The 22,428-nt window shown below is 42.0% G+C and overlaps 1 protein-coding gene across 1 annotated transcript in view; it reads left to right on the top strand.

The window, feature by feature from the left end:
* The window catches only part of LOC127660472 (orexin receptor type 2-like), a 129,993-nt gene that overhangs the window by 96,007 nt on the left and 11,558 nt on the right, over nucleotides 1–22,428 (top strand). The window contains exons 3-5 of the mRNA XM_052150733.1: nucleotides 1,007–1,250; nucleotides 20,667–20,782; nucleotides 21,309–21,529. Coding sequence (XP_052006693.1) covers nucleotides 1,007–1,250; nucleotides 20,667–20,782; nucleotides 21,309–21,529 — 581 coding nt within the window. The remainder of the gene's footprint in view (nucleotides 1–1,006; nucleotides 1,251–20,666; nucleotides 20,783–21,308; nucleotides 21,530–22,428) is intronic.

The raw sequence follows: 22,428 nt of genomic DNA, 5'->3' as shown, positions 1-22,428 counted from the left end.
GGTTTTTCATTAAAAAGGGTGGATGGGGATGGTACAATCGTGTTTTCCCTATAGCAGTCTAATACGCATAATACGTTGAAAAATCAAGCAATTTTCTGTTTTTGGTTTCCTATTATTTTTCTTGTCCTTGCAAATGCAGAAATGGAAAATTACTAATTTCCCAGTTTTTAAGTTTTGGAGCATTGAAAGATAATAAAAAATACATTTACTTTTCATTTATTAGTTTCTCTTTCTGAAATGAAATGTAATGACCAGAAGCTACACAGACCCTTTATAAACAACCAATTAGTTTTTTTTATAAGAAAACAATTCCACTCAAAATTAGTGCAATTATTTCTAAATCACCTTTGTGTTCACTCAATTGTAATATCAAGATAAAAGAAACTAAGTAAGATTTCCATCTATAAAATGCTGAATTTGATATCTAGTATATTAACACTTGCAAGTGTACTGCATATTTGGAATCAAGGGCGTAGCCAGGAAATTATTTTGGGTGGGCCTCAATAAAAATGGATGGGCCAAGTTTTTGGCCAACTTGTTTTTAACCAAATTTTCATTAACAACAGAGAAGTGGCACATTCTAACAGTTCTTTCACATGTTCAGAAGTAAAAAATTATGCAGTTTTTAATCTATCTTTTAAATATATATTTGAAGTCAGAGATTAATCTCTAATATTCTGGGTGGGCCTGGGTCTAATTTAGTCGGTTAAGCCATGGCTACGCCACTTGTTGGAATGACACATTTGACAGACACTTCTCCAAAGTCACTTACAGTGCAAGTTATACATTTTAGCTACTTGTTTGTTACCTGGGAATCAAACCCACATTATTCCAAGCACCATATTCTACCTGTTGAGTTAGAGAAAAATTACAGAGAGCCACCAGGTTTGTGAACTTTTTTGGTGCATTGACCTACTGTATTTCTGATTCTGTTTGACAATTTATGAAACTTAATGTATTGTTTAGCATATGGGTAAGTCTGTATTCCCTATCTGTTGCCTTCCAGACTATCTCTGTGTCTGTATCAGTTCTGACTCTGAGCTGCATCGCTCAGGACCGCTGGTACGCAATCTGCCACCCCCTGAAGTTCAAGAGCACTGCCAAAAGAGCCCGTAAGAGTATCGTCCTAATCTGGGTGGTTTCCTGTGTGATCATGATTCCCCAAGCCATAGTGATGGAGTGCAGCAGTTTGCTGCCGGAGCTAACCAACAAAACCAGCCTCTTCACTGTGTGTGATGAACACTGGGCAGGTGAGAGATCTGTGTATCAGTGGGGCTTTTTACCACTGGTGAACAGACAGGCTTTTTATTTTTGCTGTGGAGCGCAGATAGATAGTGAGGTTCAAGATGTGAAGTGTGTCGTAATTGTGTGTGGCTGAAACAGTCTTCTCTCACATCAGGTTGAGGTTTATTTATCAGTAAACAGCAGTCATTGCGGAATGAAATATAGTTTCTGCTGCTCTAGAGTTGAAGAAAATTGAGATATCATGGATCTAAGCTAAGTGTTGGGAAACCTGGACTAATTGTCACTTTTTACTAGGGTTGGGGGTCAATACCAAAAATAATTTAGTTTTGTCAATTCTGAGGCATTGGGAATCGAGAGTGGAGTAGACTCTGCTCAAGAGATGGCAGAGGAGGATCAAGTAAGTTATCTCCCTAGTTTAGCATTCATCAATAAATACCTTAAGTTTAAAATTTTAGTGACAATTGGACCATACTCATAAAGCGGGTCTAATGCTTCTCTATTCAATCTAGCACTTGACATTTTCACAATAGGCCTACCTTTTAAAACCTTTTACTTTTACATTTACACAGCATTTACATTAAAATCTTTCTACTAAAAATTGTATTTCAATTACTTTTAAATGCACGTTAAAGGCATATTCCGAGTTTAATACAAGTTAATTTGAATTAACAGCATTTGTGGCAATATGTTGTTTACAAAAACCATTTATTTAGACTTGTCCCTAATTTGCTTAAAAAAATCTAAAACGTCTCCAGTTACACATGTAACCTCAGTTCCATGAGATGAAGGGAACATGGCATTGTGAGAATCACTATCGGGAATTACTTCCGATGACTTAGTTGAAGCCCTTGTACAATAACGCCAATCCTGAGATTTGCAATGGTGTTTGAGCCCCTTTAGGCGCACAGTTGGCCTATGTAAGGGGGTGCACGCCTTCGAAATTCTTCCGAATTTTCTGACTGAGGGACACAATTTCACAATGTCTCGGAGACGTTCCCTTTCGATTCAGTTCACTCGACATTGCAAAAATCTATATATGTAACTGATGAGTCACATCACGGCCCACTACGTAATGTCATACCCCCTGAGGTATAAACACTTGAAAAAGAATAGGAAGTCACAGGCCTACAGGATGGTGACTTATTAAAGACATATCTTCAAGTGTTAATCTCAGCCTGGGTATCTACTATATGAGCCAAATAAATACACACAATCTAAATTTAACCCCTTCACAACCAAATGTTGGGAAAGGAAATGTATTACTTATTGGAAGTGCTTGTGACTTATAAGGGGGTAATTTCAACTACAGCCTATATACAGGTGGCTCTACCAAAATATTCATACATTAGGCAATCTGCACAGAATAAAAGGGCCTGGGCTCACTTGCTGAGTGTTGGAACAATAAGCAGTCTAGACAGAGAAGACTTTGGAAGAGATGGATGCCACGTATTGTTTGTGATGACCAACCTGCTACAAAGCATATCTCCTGTAAGGACACACCATTTGTCCATGCACTTGGAGAAGCTATGCCTCTAGTTGAATGTGCTTTCACACCAATAGGGCATCTCACGCCCTGTGATTCATAAGCGAGGGCACTAGCAATCAACAATCCAGTGAGAGAACATTTGCTTGGAGATGGAATGCCTTTTGTGCATCCTCCATAACAAACAAAGAGCTGATCCGACAGTCTAAACTGGCGGGTGTGCTCTACATACATGTGTGGCCTGCACAGGGCATAACAAACAAATAAATCCACTGCTCCTCCTCCAAATTAAACGGTGGGGATAGAAGGATTTTAGACAGACACCCTGAGCCCTGAAGGGCGTGGATAGAACCATAGGCTCATAGCATTTCTGGGTTGATGGTGGATTTTGAAAGACCCAGCCCAAATACCAGGCATGAGCTGTCAACCGACAGTGCCTGCATATCACCTACCCATTCAACTGAGGCCAGAGCCAATAGGAGTGCAGTCTGAGAGAAAGCACACGCAACTCAACAAACTCCAATGGTTGGAATGGTGGCCTTGTGAGTGCCTTCAGCACCAGGTTTAAATCCCAAGCTGGGGTTGTAGCAGGGTGATGGGGTTCAGGGCTCTCGTTCCCTCGAAGAACTGAAAAATAGAACATGTCTGCCCATGGAGGAGCCAACCTCTGGGCCGAGTTATGCCAACATAGATGCTACCTAAGTGTCAATGTGGTGAGATCTTTGTCCAGCCCTCTTGGGGGAACACAGTGATCTTAGCAATGGAGCAGTTCACTAAGTCTTCACCACATGAAGAGCACCAATTTGTAAACACATGCCACTTAGCACAATGAGGTGTCTTGTGGACAGTGCTGTAGCTTGAAAATGACATTCATTCCAGTGGGGCACTGAATTTATGTAAGCTGTCCACTGTCATGTTATCCGATCGAATCAGATTGTGATGATTCGCTACCTCAGAATGCAAAGCCATCAAGGCTAAGAGACTGAAACTGAAGTGCTAGGTGCCGAAGGCTGGGTGCCCGCCGCACAGTGCGCCTCAGCCTGCGCTGAACGCATCCATGATTACCATCTTTTGCCAGAAGACCTGACCCAGCATGATGATGTTAAAAGTTTGGAGCTTTCATTGGTGCTAGAGCAGCCAGACAGTGGCAATTTACGCCAATGCGCATGCGCCCCTGGTGCCATGCATGCTGCCAGCATTGGAGAGGGCTCATTTAAAAGACATTGCGCTGGTGGATGCTTTTCACCCAGTTTGACATTGCTATTTGTAAAGCCTGGGCCTCATATTTGTGAATTCCCATGCTCGCACAAAAGAGCCTCTGATCGGACTAATAATAGCCCATCATAGAGGTAGTTCAAAATGTGCACACTGCTCAGCTTCAATGGAGCGAGCGTTGTATCGATACACTTCGAGAGTGTAGGGAGCCAAGGAAAGGACTGTAAATGAATAAGCTGTTCCCTCAAATGTGAATCTCAAAACAGCCTGAAACAAGGTGCAAATCGTACATGAAAGTACGCATGTGTCCTTTAGATTTGTTGACAAATATAAGACCAAGGGCGGATGCGTGTATGAATGTGTGCGTCTCAATATTCGCAACACTTGCACATTTCATATTTTTATGAAAATATAGTTTATGTGAGCACAATACATAGAAGCCTGCATGAAGCCTCCCGTGAACACCAGTGAGGAGGAGAAGCGAACAGCTTGTAAAAGTGTGTATGTTTCAACAATTTACAGCACAAGCAGATGCAACAAGCACTTTCTGTGTGAGAAGATTACTTATGTTAAAATCACACAGAAATAACACACAATCTCCCAGCGAACTCTGGCGAGGAGGGGAAGTAAATAGCATGTAAATGTGCATGTGTGTCGAGCACGTGTAGCTCACACAGATGCAACCAGCGCTTTCTCTATTGTGTGATAACATTGTTTATTTGAAAACAACACAAAGGAACACATTTGTCTACCATCAAGGCTTACCAAGTGGGGATGAGCAACAAATGAATGTGACACCTCTTAACGAGAGCATTTCTGTTTCTTGTAAGAATATTCCCTATTTGAACACAACACAGAATCTATTCGATGGTTCAGCTGTCTTTGGCGGAGCCGGAGCAGCGGAGCGGGGTTCTCTGCTGGGCGCTGATCTGAAATAGAGCAGTGAGTCATCAGACTGAGTCACCGGTGAATTTTTGTGACATGCAGCACCATCTTTAGGCAACAACGAACTCTGTCATGGCATGTATCAGCTTGAGTCGACGGCTGGTTTTGAACCGCTGTCCTCTGACTCTAAGGCCAACATCTAATAAGGCGTGTTAACACACAAACTAGATCTCCAGGAAGAATGGTGCTGCCCATTGAGATGCAAAACTCCACACCCTCACTGGGGGAAGGGACAGCGACATCCTCCGTGGACCACTCGTTCATATTTGATGCTGCGAGGGACATGACATCATCCCCATCATCAGAACCGCCAACATGATTAGGACGTGAGCTCCAATAGAGGGCCGGAGCTCATCATGTATACTGTACTGGTGCGGACAATACATGGAAGATCAAGGGGATTGCGGGGCTTGCGCCTGTTCGGGATCTTCCTCGACTTCATCCAGCTCAACCTCATGGCCCCGTGAACTCTCAGGATCTAACACAGAGGAGGCGGGTGGGAGGGCGTAGGAGGTGGCATTGTCCCCCGGAGACCCATGCTCTCGCTGTGAGGGTTGTCTGTCTCTACGAGAGCTGCTTCGGCATGGGTGTGGCCCTGGCAGCGAATGCAGCTCTCATGTTCATCTGAAGGCTGGATGTGTGACTCGCAAGATGCGTTGCACTCAAGCGGCTCTTTATGTGATACAACAACATATTAATACATATACAGTATATGAAAAGGATACAGTATATTCTCACTGCATGTGCTAAGTGGTTGGCGAGTTGTCCTGTCCACATCTGCAGAGAAGATACCGTCCGCTGAAGATATGTATCTTGATGGCGAAAGCAAGGAGGGCTTTAAAGACGAGAGATGATGTCACTGTCTTGAAGAAAATTCTGAAGAAATGGTGTTCAGGCTCCTGCTTTTTATAGGCCAACTGTACACCTAAAGGGGTGGGGCTCAAAGACCATTGCCAAACTCAGGATTGGCATTATTGTACAAGGGCTTCAACTATTCTTGCAATGTCGAGTGAACTGAATTGAAAGGGAATCTGGGTTAAAGTGAGGCACTTACAATGGAAGTGAATGGCCCAATTCGTAAATGTTAAAATTCACTCTGTTTCAAAAGTATAGCAACAAGATGTAAACAAAATACAGTATGTGTGTTAACATGATTTTAGTGTGATATAATTGGTTCCTAATCTTTCTGTATGAAGTTATATCCCATTTTACAACATGCCATAACGAGGTAATGCCATAAAGCCTAAAAACAACTGTAAAAAAATCATGGATTTAAACAACTTTACAGCTCAAATAATACACAATTTTTAACAGAAGAATTGATTTAAGTACTTTAATACAATTATAAGCTTCACATGTCTGCCTTTAAACCCTCCAAAAATGTATCCCATTCACAGTAAGTGCCTCACTGTAACCTTTTTTATTTTATTTTATTAAATTCTTTTAAAGAAAAAGAGAGTCGAGTTGAAATACTGTTTTTGGGTTATTAACATTATGCCTCAAATGCTGTCGATTAAGCTTAACTTGCTTTGAACCCGGAATATTGCTTTAAGAAAAATAATTTATTTTTAAACCAAAGTTCTACAAGAAACTGGATTTTTAAATAAAATAATCAAAAATTTGTATATTGTTTCAACATTTTATTGAGTGTACAAAAGGTAGTGAACAATCGCATAATAATATAAAACCTCCTTATAAACAAGAATACCTGATGAGCAATAACAGGCTATTTGTAAGCAGAATGGTGCTGGTAACATTATTTGTGATAATTCTTAGAAATACAGGCCAACCTACCGTCAAATTTATCCTATGTGCCAAGTGTTAGGATATACTTTTAGACCCATATTTATCTTTAGAAAAGACGAGAAAATATCAAGATCTTTTGTTATACTAATAATTGCCATGTTCATTATAAGATTTAATTTTGCCTTCCGTTTTTTGCCTATTATAGGCTACTTAAGGGTCTACCTCGTGTGACATGAGTTCACATGTGTGGACATTGTATTTTGCTTTTCTATGCGCAACACATAATTTAAATTATTAAAAACCGACTGAATACCATTCACAAGACTGCAGACTTTCATTTAAGGGATAAACTTCTGCTGCACCAAGTCACGTGACACAACAGTTTGCTGTTGATTTCTGTGAAGCCCTCCTATGGATGCAGTGCCAACAAATGTGCCTCTGGTAAGAAATCTCTTAACTTTTTTAATTAAAACTTATTTGGTTGTAAAATGGTGAGTCTCTAGTTTCATTCAATATACAGCTTTAAAAAATCCATAAAAACATTTCTTATGTGGAAATTGGCACCGTATTTCCTCAAAAGTAGAAAAAACAAGATGTTATTTTGAAAAACTTTCAACTCTAACACTGTGGGTAATTTTTCTTCATTTCCATTGTGATTTTATTTAGTTTTCACTGTACAATACAATTCTATTCATTAACATTTGTAAATGGATTCCTATATTTACTTTGCATTTTAACATTGAGAATAAATGGGTACATCCAAAAAACAGAACCATGTTGCTTTCAGAGGTTTTATCAGGATTGGCATTATTGTACAATGAATGTGTAGAGTTAGGATGAAAATAAGGTGCATTAAGAACTGTTCTGAGACCAGTGAAGACAGGCAGCACACTGTAGGTTAAATCATTCACTAAATAGGGAGGAAGCAAGGCAAGCATTCTATAACATTCTATGCTGCTAAGGGCATTCACTCGTAAAATCCAGTAAAAAGTTAATTTTCAGGCTGCAGATGATGTTTGGATCATTTAACATGTTTGTCAGGCATGGGACAATGTTAATCAGTACATAGATTCAGAATTTTATAATGCAGCATTTTATTTAACATGGTTGGCAGTGATTGGATGATGCTGGACATTACTTTGAATAAGAATTATTGGTCCTCACTTTATATTAGGTGGCCTTAACTACTATGTTTGTACTGGGCAGCTGTGGCTCAGGTGGTAGAGCTGATTGGACACTAATCGCAGGGTTGGTGGTTCGATTCCTGGCTCACTTGGGCAAGACACTGAACCTCAAGTTGCTTCCAATGGCAGTTTAGTGCCTTGCATGGCAGCTCTGCTGTCATTGGTGTGTGAGTGTGAGTGTGAGTGTGTGTGTGTGTGTGAATGAGTGAATGAGTCACAGTGTAAAGCGCTTTGAAAACCACTAAGGTTAAAAAGCTTTATAAGTGCAGACCATTTACCATGTTCTAACATTAAATACATACTGTATTTTCATCTCGTTCCTTCCATCAGGGTTACAACAGTAACTTAGACGATCCTGCTAAATGAGTCAATTTTACTGTAAATGCAAACTTACACTGTAGTTACAAATACATAGCAATTGTGACAACTAACCTGTGTGACAACTAGCCCCAAAATTTTCTATATAAATAAAACATTTCAAATATTACAACTGGGCAAAACATAAAATGTGATCAAACAATAATAAAAAAAATATTGTGTCAAGTTTTCAACATGCTATAAAATCATTATAACTTCTTTAATGTTTTATAATTAGCCACTTGGTATCAATGTATTGTTGTGAATTACGAATGTCTCATGCTAGCAGTTGTTTTTGGAGATTTTTCAGTAAATAATTTTTTTAAATCGTATAAGCTGTGAATTTTATTAGAAGCTTCACATCAAATAAATGAGCCCTGATGTCGTACCATCACGATCTGTGACAGCAATAGAATTAAGCTCTAATGCGGATTCAAACGTTTATAGTACTGTGCAGCATATTCCTTAAAAAGATTTCAATCTGTCTGTATTGATCATCGCCTTGCTGAGCAAAAAGACACATGACAGATGAAAAGACATCAAAGGCAGTGTCTTTTGTAGCCCCCTGCTGAAAAACGTGGGATGTCTCCCCTGATGAGTCCCAACAATGGGCCCTCAGTGATAGCAACCTATATCGAAAGGAGCCATATGATGATAATTGGGCCAAAGAGTAATCTCCCTTGTGACAGACAATTTGCTGGATGAAAAAAACTAAATAAAAATAACATTAAATCACATTTTTCCAGTATAAATACAGCATTTCCCGTCTCCAAATGTCAGGATTTTATTAGGTTTCCTGCTGTATATCAGCTACAGTACATCTTTTTTTTCCATAGGACAGTTCATGACGACCACAACTGTCAAGCTTTAAAAAAAAAACGTACACAATAAAACAACGTAAAAGTATCATAAATGAAGTCAAATATTTACTAAAATGATTGCATTAAAAATAATTTAAAGCAGAATTGATTAGGATATGAATTATTACATCAATATCACACGAGCAAGAATGTTGTATGTCCAGCTAGGCCTTGTGCCGTAGGTATTCACAGCATGTTAAAAGATGGACAATACTGCAAGATTGTGAGTGTGATATTGCTTTTATACAACAATTAAATGAACAAGTAAATAAATTAGTAGGTAAAACTAAAGACTGCCCCCCCCCTTCACCCCTCCCCCCACCCCCCAAAAAAACTATAATAAAAAAAACAAAAAGAAAAATTATCTTTGTGTGGAACTTCTTTCAAATGTCAAAGATTCATGATCTGCCATCAAAAGTTTCAAAGATACGCACAAGCCTACATTACTAATTAAAAAATCATATTTTAGTGACAGCTTAGGCTGTTTCTAACAAGTTATTGGAGTGTGTGTATAAGAGAGAGAGAGAGACTGAGCATGTGATTATATGTCATGTTAGTTTAACTCTATTCCTCAGCTGTAGTGTGATAGTAATCGAGTGATGCTGCTATACATGCTATCTAAATTATCGCATGAGTATTTCACTCATTTTCAAGTGTTTTGTTGTCAGAGAGAAAACATGGAGGACACCAGTTTAATTATTGGATATTTCTAGGGGAACTTTTATTATTTTGACACCAACCTAACTCATTGACTCTCAGCTGTGATTGGCAGTAATGCTGAAGCTGTTAGTTTAATTCGACACTCAGTTTGTCAACCTCAGCTCAACTCGCTCAGATCACACATAAGATAGCCTTTTGTTGCTACCTGCTGGCTAAAATCTTTAATGTCTGCAGGGATGATTGAAAATCTGGCTGCTTTTAGATATGCAGTGCTCTTACACATTAGTTTGGACAACCACAAACACAAGCTGAGTGGCGGTGTGAGCTATTAGCAATCTTTGAATGCCTCTCAACCAATCAGATTTGAGGACCAAAACTAACTGTTGTATAAAGATATGTATATAATTACATTGTTACAGGTTAAAATGCTAATTCTTGATACTAGCAATGGAAATACTACTAGTATAACATTCATTCTTTATATCAAAAAGTATATCGTTACTTGCAGAAATACACATTCTTGATATAATTAAATTGAATAGTTATTAAAGATATCTTCATTTACTAAATACAATAACACTATAGGTATCTGAAATGGAAATTGACATTTGTAAAAACCAAATTACAGCTTGTGAAATGGATGAGCTTTTGATTACAGCATTGGAGAGTGGGTTGGTTCAGTCTGTCACCAGTAGGCTGGCCCTGTTGTCAAGCGACCTGCAGAAAGCAGGCGCCACCCATCTCATGGCCGGTCGCCAAGAACCCAAGAAGGCTTCAAAATGTTCCCTGAGACGGGCAGCCCAGCAAGTAGGAGATCTGCTGAACAAGACCTGGTAAGAGCACCAATCCCTCCCCCTTGGAAGGCCGGGTGGAAGTTCTTTATTTTCCTTTTCTTATTTCACCGCATGCCCCAAGGGCTGCAGTACCCACATTCTAAGAAAATAATGTTTTTCTTATTTCCTGGGTCTCACAGTCGGTGTGACATGGCTACGTGATTCAGTTCGTTAGGCGCCCGCCCAGGTCCAGTGGCGTCCACTTCACTACGCTAAGAGGCGAGAACGCCGTTGCTCTGTGTGGGGAGATCGCTTCCCTCCTACAGAAGGATACATACTTCTATACCAGTACGAAGTCCTCCCCCTCGGTCTGTCAGCCCTTGCCCCGTTAAGGGAAGCCGGCTGGGGCTTCGGGTCAACTGGGAAAAGAGCAAGCTCTCCCCTGTTTAGAGCATCTGTTTCTCAGTGTGGAGTTAGACTCTGTCTCAATGACAATGCGCCTCACCAATGAGCGTGCGCAGCCAGTTCTGAACTGCAATGGTCCCACTGAAATCCTTTCAGAGTCTCCTGGGGCATATGGCATCCTCAGCGACGGTTACGCATATGAGACCACCTCAGCACCTGCGGCACCTGCACCTGCGACCAGACCTCTGTAATCTCCATGTCTGGTCCTTGGATGGGACGCGGAAGACTAAAGTGGCCTACCACCCATGGTAGACACGGTCAATCAGGCCAGGGCCCACTTAACGAGATGCCTGTTGACCTGAAGTGGCGTCTGTTCGCTAAGTGGTGTTCTTCCCGATGTGAAGACCCCCAGAGGTGCGCAGTCGGATCAGTACTTTCCTTTCTGCAGAAGAAGTTGGATGGATGTCTGTCCCCTTCCACCTTGTATGTGTGTAGCCGCTACATAGGCACATCATGATGCAGTAGAATGTAAGTATTGGGGGAAGCATGACTTGATCCTCGGGATCCTGAGAGACGCGACGGGGTTAACCCCCCCAGGTCGCGCCTTGTTCCCTCTTGGGACCTATCCGTGGCCCTTCGGGGATATCCCTTCGAGACCCTTGAGTCAGCTGAGTTAAAGGCACTCTCCTTAAAGATCGCCCTCCTGACAGCACTCACCTCCGTCAAGAGGGTAGGGGACATGCAGGCATTTTCTGTCAGCGAACCGTGCCTGGAGTTCGGTCTGGTTGACTCTCAGTCATCCTGAGACCCTAACCAGGCTATGTGCCCAAGGTTCCCACGACTCCTTTCAGGGATCAGGTGGTGAACCTGCAAGTGCTGCCCCAGAAGGAGGCAGACCCAGCCTTGCCGTTGCTGTGTCCGTTGCATGCTCTTCACATCTACTTGGATTGCACGCAGAGCTTTAGAAGCTCCAAGCAGCTCTTGTCTGCTTGGCTGGACAGCGGAACGGAAGAGCTATCTCCAAACAGAAGATCGCTCACCGTGCGATTTGTTCATTCTGCTAAATGGTTTCCCCGCTGGTAAACCGCATTTTCCTTGGGCAGAGGGCCCTCTGTCCTTGGTCACCGTGTTTGTAGTAACTCCTCTCCTCCTTACCTACCCCGCTTCCACTCCAACCTGGTGAGACAGTGTGTTGTATTCCACTTAGATTTGATGTCAAATCTTTGCATAAACTCTTTACAAATTAACAAATATTGCCAGATCAAAGATTCTAAGCTTAATTTCAGTGCACTGTGCTTGCCTTAGCACTATTAATATGAGATTAAGATATAATAAGTGATAAAAATCAATTAAGGACTTCAAAACGAGGGACACACACAAGGGTGTGTTTTGAACAGTTATGAGAGGTGGCAGTTAAAAGACATTTGTTGTTCATACCTTTGCCATTTCTTAAGAAAAGGAGCAAATGAGAGAAAATAAAATAAAACTCAACCAACAAACAAACAAAAAGTGTTTTGAAAGTGCATTGTCACAGAGGCTTGTTTGATGCCTGAGAGTCTCTCAAAAAACGTGCTACCTATATTTGAAAATAAATCCATTGTGTGCTGCACATGATGGAACTGTTAAGTGCACTTGGCAGTCTTATTATCAATATGGGACTTTCAAATTTCACTTCCCACTTCATCAAACACCCTACTGAGCGTGACAGATTTCTTCAAAAGCATCTCATGCTGTTTAGATTGACAGCCAAATTTACAATATTTAGCAGATCTTTGGTTAAATTGCAGCAATTTGCGAGAGCCCTAGGGATAATGCATTATTTTCTAGCATGCAATGATAACAAGACCCTTTAGCAAATCAGATCAAATTTATTGTGAATGACATCCTCTCCCAGTTTAATGATTTGTTCAAACACCTTTGGCTAAATCCGCGCCGTGACCTGCAATGGCAACATCATGTCACAAAGACCAAAATTGCATCAGTTGTTGTCATAGCTGACAAGCTATACGACACAATTAATCCATTGCAGCCTGTGGACAGCGTTCCAAATCAGTGACAGTTATGCAAAATCCCCAGAGAGTTGGAGAAATTTTGAGAAGACTCTTTCAGAGAGCACATGTGAACAGCGGACATGGTGCTTAAAAGAACTGAAATGTTAAGATCTACTTTCAATTTCACTTTAATCTCATATTAATAAAGCTTTGGCATCAACTGAAATTAAGCCTAAGATCTTTGATCTGAATAAATATGTTTATTTCAAATAGTTTATGCAATGTGTTGGAATTATAATGTGGTTTATATGAAAACATTTTGTTTGATATCGAAAATGACAGTATCTAAACTTAGAAGCCAAAATGTTCATGGCATATTTTAAATTATGATATTGAGACTCAAACATAAAATTCTTAAAGCAAGAGAACATAATATTTGAGAAGAAATCTTTAGAATGTATATTAGCATAATCTATGTTAACTTAAATGTATTATCTTAAATATGTTTTTAAAAATTGTACATATTAAATATTAATATTCGGTTAAATTTGGTAAACTAAAGTGCCTTTATAAAGTAAAATAAGTGCCTTTTACTTTTCTTTTTTTATCAATGTAGGTTTAATATCAGATTCCAAAAACATTACATTCAGAATAATAATATAAAGATTTTGAAAGGTTTTAAAAAGTTGAACAATGTCCAAGACTTATGTATTTAATATTTTACTATAATAAAAATGTAAAAAAAACAACAAAAAACATCATAGAGCAATTACTTTTAGTTTCATTGACTTGTCACATTCCCTTAAAGGACTGTTCACAGTAAGATACTTATAATGGAAGTGAATGGGCCAGTTTTATCATGATTTAGTTATAATTGCTAAAGTCTAGGTTACGGATGTAACATCCGATCCCTGATGGAGGGAACGAGACGTTGTGTCGAAGAAGCGACACTAGGGGTCTCTCTTGAGAGCCTTTTGCATCTCTGATCTGTGAGAAAGGGCCAATAAGAAATTGGCATACAGAATTCGCATGTCCCGCCCCCGGACATACAGGTATAAAGGGAGGGAAATGCATCTGTTTCATTCAAGATTTTTTCAAGGAGCAGACAATGAGGTTCGGCCGCAACAATGGCTCGGTTCAGCGACATGGCTGGGAGGACACAACGTCTCGTTCCCGCCATCAGGGAATGGAGGTTACATCCGTAACCTAGATGTTCCCCGTCTGTCGCTCACTTCGACGTTGTGTCGAAGAAGCGACACTAGGGATCCAATTTAAATCACACCCTGTGCTGAGCCATGTACGTGTACTGCTGACACAGGAGCGGGCAGGTATTTTACGTGCCAAAGTACCCCAACGTCCTATAAAATTGTCAAAGCCTTCTGGTTCTTTACGACCGACAGGGGGGAACAAGGCGACGTGCCAAGCATGGGAGCAGGCCATGCCAGCCGTGCCTTTTCTCTCTCTATGTTTCTTGCATATAGTTAAAGCGACTGGGGCCATCTCAACGCTATCAGACGCATCGGGGAAGGCAATCTTTCCCAGTTTTCCTATTCTTTCAGGGGGGAAAGACCCTGTGGAGACTACACCTGCCTAGACTGGGGGAGGTAAAGTGTGGTGAAATACATCACATGGGCTTTTAGGTCACATGCCAAGTGAAGCCTCCACTCTCCTCTGGGCAAGCGTTGTCGTGATAGCGTGTCCGCTACCACGTTGAGATTGCCTAGGATGTGAGTGGCACGCAGTGACTTGAGTTGCTGCTAGCTCCAAAGGAGGAGACGAAGGTCGAGTTGTGACAAGTGACGGGAGCGTACGCCGCCTAGGCGATTTATGTACGCGGTGGTGCTGTCTGATCGGATCAAGATGTGTTTGCCCTGAATTAGTGGGAGAAACCTCCGCAGGACAAAAAGTACAGCCAACAACTCTAGGCAGTTGATGTGCCAGCGCAGTGGGGCCCCTTTCCAATGGCCCGCGGCTGCGTGCCCGCTGCACACGGCGCCCCAACCCAATTTGGAGGCATCTGTGGTGACCAAGACAAATCGGAACACCTGCTGCAAAGGGACTCCTGTCCGTAGAAAGCAGAAGTCTGTCCAAGGTTTGAAAGTTTGGAGGCAGGCAGGGATGATGAACACTCTGTGCGTGCCGCGGCGCCATGCTCGTCTCGAGACTCGAGTCTGGAGCCAGTGCTGAAGTGGTTTCATATGCATCAACCCCAGTGGCGCGACCACCGCGGAGGATGCCATATGCCCCAGGAGCCTAAGGGGGCCGCCGTGCCCAGCCTGAACATGGTGAGGTATTTCAGCACTGACTGCGTGCGCTCGTTGGTGAGGCGCATTAACATTGAGACTGAGTCTAACTCCATGCCGAGAAAAGAGATGCTCTGAACCGGGGTGAGCTTGGTCTTTTCCCAGTTGACCTGAAGCCCTAAACGGCTGAAGTGCCTGAGCACCTGGTCCCTGTGGGCCATTGGTTCTCAACCTGCGGCCCGCGGGCCACATGCAGCCCGTCACGCATGGAAGTGCGGCCCGCGATATGCTACCCACATTTAAATAATAACTTACAGTTTTACAATTCGTTTTCGTTTTTAAATTAATAAAAAAATATATTATATATGTAGCCTATTAAACCAAATGTAAGTTTGAACTATTACATTTTTTCGTCTAATTATTTATGTGCAGACCAACTATGTGAGCACGTAGTTACGTGAGTTACGTGAGCAATTATGCAGTTAACGAGCACATGCAAGCGCGCTTTGGCAGAATTAAAACAGTCATCAGCAGTCATTAAGTAAAATTGGAATCAAAATGGACAAATTTGTTATTAGGGGAGAGAAATGAAATGAGAAAAATGAGAACGAAGGAACACATACAAACAAGAAGAGTCGAAGCATCAGCAGTGAAGGTAGGAGAGTGCTGGAAGAATGGAAGAACCAGTTTTCTGTCATTGATCGAGACGGGCAGCCTTTCTGTTTGCTCTGTAGCAAAGTACTGGGCGTATGCAAAACCTACAATGTCAAAAGACATTTCGATACCGCCCATGCATCATTTGACAAGACATTCCCGGCTGGATCTCAGGACAGAGCTCTCAAGATAACTAATCTTGACAAAAATGCGATTGCTGAACAGAATATAATGCAAGCTAGTTTAAAAGTGTCCCAGGCCGTGACATTAGCAATGTTCAAAATTTTATGGCTCCTTGCCAAACACGGCAAACCATTCAGTGATGGGGAACTAGTTAAAAACTGTTTTCTGGAATCACAATGTCTATTTGATGATCTGAGCAACAAGAGTGAAATAATCCGCAGGATAAAACGTTTACAGCTCAGTAATGACACAGTTACATGTCGAATTTCAGAAATGTCTGAGAATTTGATGGAACAAATAAAAACTAAGCTAGCCACTGCTTCGGCACTCAGTTTGGCAGCAGATGAATCAACAGACATCGGAGACGTTGCTCAGCTTTGCATTTGGGTGAGATGTGTGAATTCAGGAACGTTTGAGGTTACAGAAGATTTATTGGCATTGAAATCGCTTCATGAACGAACAAGGGGCGAGGAATTTTGCACTTAGTGAAGCATGCAAAGACATGAACATACCGGCATCCTCCGTCGTCTCCATCACTACTGATGGTGCACCCTCAATGACAGGAAAACACAAGGGTCTTGTTGGTGAAATGCGAAAAATGTCCCCTGAATTGTTGGCATTTCACTGTATTGTGCACCAGCAAGCACTGTGCAGCAAGTTAGCAGATGGATACCTCTTGAAGGTTATGGACACTGTGGTCAAGGTGGTCAACTTCATTCATGCACGCCCTCTACTGCACTGCCGGTTTGTTGCATTATTGGACCAATTGGAAGGTGCCTACGGAGACCTTGTTCTGCACAGCGAAGTGAGATGGCTAAGTCGGGGAAAGGTCTTAAATCGCTTTCTGGCTTTACTCCCAGAGATAGATCACTTTCTTTATGACATTGGCGAGGGAGAGAGATTTCCAGTCTTGAGAGACAAGGAATGGAGAATCAATCTTGCCTTCCTTGCAGACATCACAGTTCACCTAAACAAGCTAAACCTGCAACTCCAAGGTGTCGGAAAACACGTTGATGACCTGTTGTGCTGTAATAAGAGTTTCAAAATGAAGTTAGGACTGTACACTGCACAACTCAAAGATGGTGATTTAACTCATTTCCCACAACTGAATGTCGTGAGTGAGTGTGTGTTGGACACACAACAGAGAGAAATATTTGTTGCAACTGTCAGTCAAATGCAAGAAAAATTCATCTCTCGTTTTTCAGATTTTGACAAACTTCAATTTGCTGGACATTTCATTAGAGAGCCATTCACTTTCCCTGTGGAAAAAATCAAGGACTTGGCTGCAACTTTCGGTTTGCCACGCCGCCCACTTGAAGATGAATTGATGAATGTTCAGGCAAGAGGAAACACCCATACAGCGCAGCAAGCATCCTCAGTTACAGAAATGTGGCGAAACATTCCTGAACAGAACCTTAGATTATTAAGTTCGAAAGTGCTTTCCATATTTGGATCAACATACATCTGCGAACGCACATTTTCTGCAATGTCGCACATCAAGTCACGCTTCCGTGTGCGTCTTACCGACTGCAACTTACAGTCGCAACTTCATTGTGCTGTGACTCCTTTCGAGCCGAATTTCACCAAATTGGTCAGCTCCCGACAGCATCAGGTGTCCTATTAATGGGGAGTGTTGTGTTTTTTTTTATAAGTAATTACTGTCGACGAGATGGCACTGTGGTTCCATATGCTAGTGCCTATAAAGATGAAGAACAAAAGTGTGTCTACTGATGCTGCCTGTAATGTAACACAATGTCATTGTTTGCTTGTTCTTGATATATTATTAAAATCTCTGAAACTTACAAGTGACTCTTCATGCTTACCAGAACTATACATAACAATGAGTAGCATTATACTCTTTAATTATATAAATATAATTGTCTAGGTATCACGATATTCATATTATTAACTGCCAAAAATATAAAATCCGGTTGGTTTGCATTGATGACGTCATATGTAAATGATATGCGGCCCTTGAGACTTGCACTTGGACCTTAGTGCGGCCCAGTAGAAAAAAAGTTTGAGAACCACTGCTGTGGGCGCATAGTAACTCTCGGGAGTGGGCCAGGATGAGTCAGTCATTGAGGTAGTTGAGAATGTGGATGCCTGCTTACCAAAGCGGGGCAAGGGCTGCCTCTGCGACCTTCATGAAGATGCGAGGGGACAGGGACATGCCAAAGGGGAGGACCTTGTACTGATATACCTGGCCGTCGAACGCAAACCGTAGAAAGGGTCGCTGTCGAGGCAATATTGAGACGTGGAAGTATGCGTCCTTCAGGTCTTCCGCTGCGGAGCTGTACGTTTCTTGGGCACCGCAGGAGGACACCCAGAGCGGGCAGACGGGGCACGGCCCGCACTGGAGGTGCGAGAGGGCATGATGTGAGATATGGCCTCTGTCTGCTTTTTCATAGCTGAGTACTGCTTGGCGAAGTCCTCGACAGTGTCTCCGAAAAGGCCGAACTGGGAGACAGGTGCGTCAAGGAAGCGTGTTTTGTCCAATTTGCACATCTCGACCATGTTCAGCCACAGATGATGTTCCTGAACCACGAGAGTGGCCATTGCCTGCACGAGTGACTGTGCTTTGACCTTCGTGGCCCTGAGGGCGAGGTCCGTCACTGAGTGCATTTCCTGCAGCATGTCGGGATCAGGACTACCCAAGTGCAGATCTTTAAGTGCCTTGGCCTGGTGGACTTGCAGGAGGGCCATGGTATGCAGGGCGGAAGCGGCCTGACCGGTTGTGCTGTAGGATTTGGAAGTCAGTGAAGACGTCATCCTACAGGCCTTGGAGAGGAGCACAGGGCGACCCCGCCAGGTGGCGGCGTTCTCGGGGCACAGGTGGATCGCAACTGCTCTGTCCACCTGGGGGACTGCCGTGTACCCGTGGGCCACTCCGCCATCGAGGGTAGTGAGAGTGGATGAGCGAGAGGCAACGTTGACGGGTGTAGAAGGGTGTCCTCCACGAACTCGTCAGCTCATCATGCACTTCCGGGAAGAAAGGAACTGGGGGGGCTGTGAGCGGCGCGCAGACCCGAGGAACCAATCATCCAGTCTGTGGGGAGGACAGAGGGATCCAGTCCAGCCCCACGCTGACAGCGGCCTGGGAAAGCTTGTCGGACATCTGGGCGTCAGCCTCAGACTGGGCATGCTGGCCCGAAGGCGGCAGCCCAGTCGAGTCATCCGCGTCAGACGCCGAAACAATCTCCGATGCGGCGGCGAGCTCATCCTTCTCGGGGGGCTCAAGAGGATAGGCAGGCTGGCCGTGAGGCGAGCCGCTGTTGCCTCGAGTCCGGAGGGAAGTCAACTAGCATGTCGGGGGGGGCGGGTGGTTCGAGGGAAGTACCTGGCGAAACCGAGCCCGCTGCCATCCCCAAATCACCTCCATCGCCAGCCAGGTTGTCCTCACTCCCGTTTCTTCTTAGGGAGGAATTAACTCGTAAAAAATAAATAAATCATAGTAAATGCATAATAATGTCAAGAAAATGAACATCAAAGAAACAGAAATTAACTGCAACATTCTGTTGAATAAACATTTAACAATTTCAAACTTTCTATAGTAAAAAAATATTTTGCAAACGTGTGTGTTTGCATGTGTGTGTGAGAGAGAGTGTGTCAGATTACTGTCATCAGCTGAAAATCAACTTGCAATGCCAACAATGACTAACATATCGCTGTAGATCTCCACTTATTGATGCCCTGGTTCTGAGTGTGTGTGTTTAGCATTGTGACTCATTTATTTTTTACAAATGTAAAAAAAGCTCTTTGTTAAGGTCTGACCAGTTCATTTTTGTGTATAAGTGTGTTTGTGTATGAGTGAGTGTTTTGCACTGAGGATGTTTTAGAGTGTGTGTGTGTGTTTTCTACATTGTGGCTGATTTATTTATTGTACTGTATTTGACAGATCAAAAAATCAAATGTGCTTTTTTAATCCTTCCCATTCACTTTCAATGGTTGGCCAACACTGACCATGAATAAAAAAAGGTGGCTCTTTTTTAGACTTATCGAATCAAGCCCAATTTGTTATTGTTTTATGTTCAGATAGCAAATGGAGGAAAAGTCACCAAGTCTTGTACTGCTAAGATAAAGAAAACCATTTTTATTGTTAAACGAGGACATTTTATTTCGGTCAAAATTGACCGAATACCATATGAGGGTAAAAATGAATGGGAGAGATTTAAAACACCCAATATTGAGGATGTAGAAAAGGAAGTCCCACCATACAAGTTAAAGAGCCAATCACCTTTTAGATACAGAAACATGACAACGTGCATGCTCATTATCTCAACCAGCCTGAAAATTGTATTTCCTTCATTAGATCCTAAGAAGCACAGTCTTTTTTTACAAATTTAATTGTAAAATTTTTGTCAGATTTTACTTTGAAAAGGTTATTTGATTATAATGTTGACCAACCATTTTGGAGATATGAGTCTTTCACCATTCAAGTAGATATGAGCTGCACTTGAATGCCACTTGACTCCATAGAAAATAGCTGTGCGGGAGCATTTCCAAGATGGCCACCGAGTAGACTGACGTGCCTTGAAAGGGACTTTGCTATATTCACAAAATAGCATGGCCTCTGGTACCTTATTACATAATCACATAATGTTGTGTTTATCCCTCTTGTTTAATGTGATTTGATTTTATTGCTTTTTGTCTATAGCATGTTATGTACCATTTTTTATTTCAAGTATTATAATTAATTCTATTTTACACTCTCTTGTGTAGATGAAATCTACCCCAAAATCTACCACACCTGCTTCTTTATAGTCACATATTTTGCTCCATTATGTTTGATGGTGCTGGCATACATTCAGATCTGCCATAAACTCTGGTGTCAACAGGTACGTAATCATTCCAGACATGTAAACACTAAAGGTTTTTCACTAATGTCCATCAACTGCATTCTTAACTACATTCATAATACTGTGATTCAATGATGTTTTTAAACATTCTGTAATGCTATGAAATAAAAAACATATTAAGTAAAAATACAAAAATCTTAAAAGGGAATATCATACATGTTTAAAAAATCATATATAAGGACAGGGAGAAAATGTATTTTCTGAAATGTCTTTGCAAAAGTTTTGCGTTCGCTCACAAAAAGTTTTGCATTCCACACATTTCCAAATTTCTGAATACTGATTTGTCGTCATTAATGAGTTTGGGTTTCTGATGTCACAAATCCAAAGGATTTCATGCAAATTTGAATCCTTAACACAAAGCCCCTTAAAAGTGTTAGTTCGCCCAAAAATGAAAATTATCTCACCATTTTCTCACCCTCATGCCATCACAGATGTGTATGACTTTCTTTATTCTGCAGAACATTGAAGGATATTCTTCTTAAAATCTAAGTCACCCCCCAATCAGATTCCTGGGACGTCATCAGGGCTTCAGAGAAAATGGAAGTCACTGCAGTGTTCCGCTCAGGCTACAAGCTCTGGAGAATCAGTTAAGGTCAGAACCGGCACCGTGTCAGCTGAAATCAAACAGGTGAAAGCCCGGCGGAAGACAGCGCGCATGCTGATGGTGGTGCTGTTTGTCTTCGCCCTCTGTTACCTGCCCATTAGTGTGCTAAACATCATGAAGAGGTAAACACAATGCTGCTGCACAGGGGGTGTTGCATGTGCTCATGACACTTAAGAGCAGTTGTGCTAATGGAGACAAGGGTTTGAATTCAATCTGTGCTTCTCTCTCTTTGGATGTATCTCACAATTGTCATTTTTCCCCCAAATTCAAACCATAAGAAACTAGATTGGTAAATGTTCTAAAGAAATGTGAGTGGTGCTTGCCATGGCAAAATTCGTTACCACAATGTTCCACCAAGAACCTCAGAACACTGACCCAAAGTGAATTATGTCTAATTGCTTATAAAAGTCATAGCACACCCCTCCTTTTTTTTAAATCCCTAAATACTGGTCAGAGAGTGTGACGAGGAGGAGGGCGTACGCGCGGCTGTGAATACGCACACCTAGCCCCCAATCGGGCTAATCAGGAGAGGGATGCGGCAGTTCGAGAGAGAGCGAGAGAGAGCCACATGCAGCTGCCTCATCCGGCTGCACTTATCCCTCTCTACGGCTGATTAGCCCGATTGGGGGCCGGGCGTGCATAGTCATGGTCCGGCCCCACACTTCTCCTTGTCACAGAGATATTAATAGTGGTGGCAATTTAAAGCAAGCAGCAAGGAGCTTTTGTGCTGGAGATGCCCATCATTTGAAATAGTTTCACTGTTGTCTCAAGTTCTTTTAATTCTCCAATAAAATTAGCTATCTTTGCTCTGTACTTTGTTCATTAAATACAATACATAACTGACCATATAACTGCATCATCAAGCAGCAAATCTAATGCACTAATTGCATTAATGCTGGGATTGATGAAGGTATTGCGGTGAGAGAAAAGAGTTCTAGGTTGCAGAAAAAGTGCTGCTGTTAGCTGCAAAAGTACGGGACTGTCTACCTCGTTTGAACTGAATAATTATGTCATATGCATG

Source organism: Xyrauchen texanus, chromosome 20 (assembly GCF_025860055.1).
Source record: "Xyrauchen texanus isolate HMW12.3.18 chromosome 20, RBS_HiC_50CHRs, whole genome shotgun sequence".
Classification (NCBI taxonomy): Eukaryota; Metazoa; Chordata; class Actinopteri; order Cypriniformes; family Catostomidae; genus Xyrauchen; species Xyrauchen texanus.
This window is presented reverse-complemented; position numbering and strand designations above follow the sequence as displayed.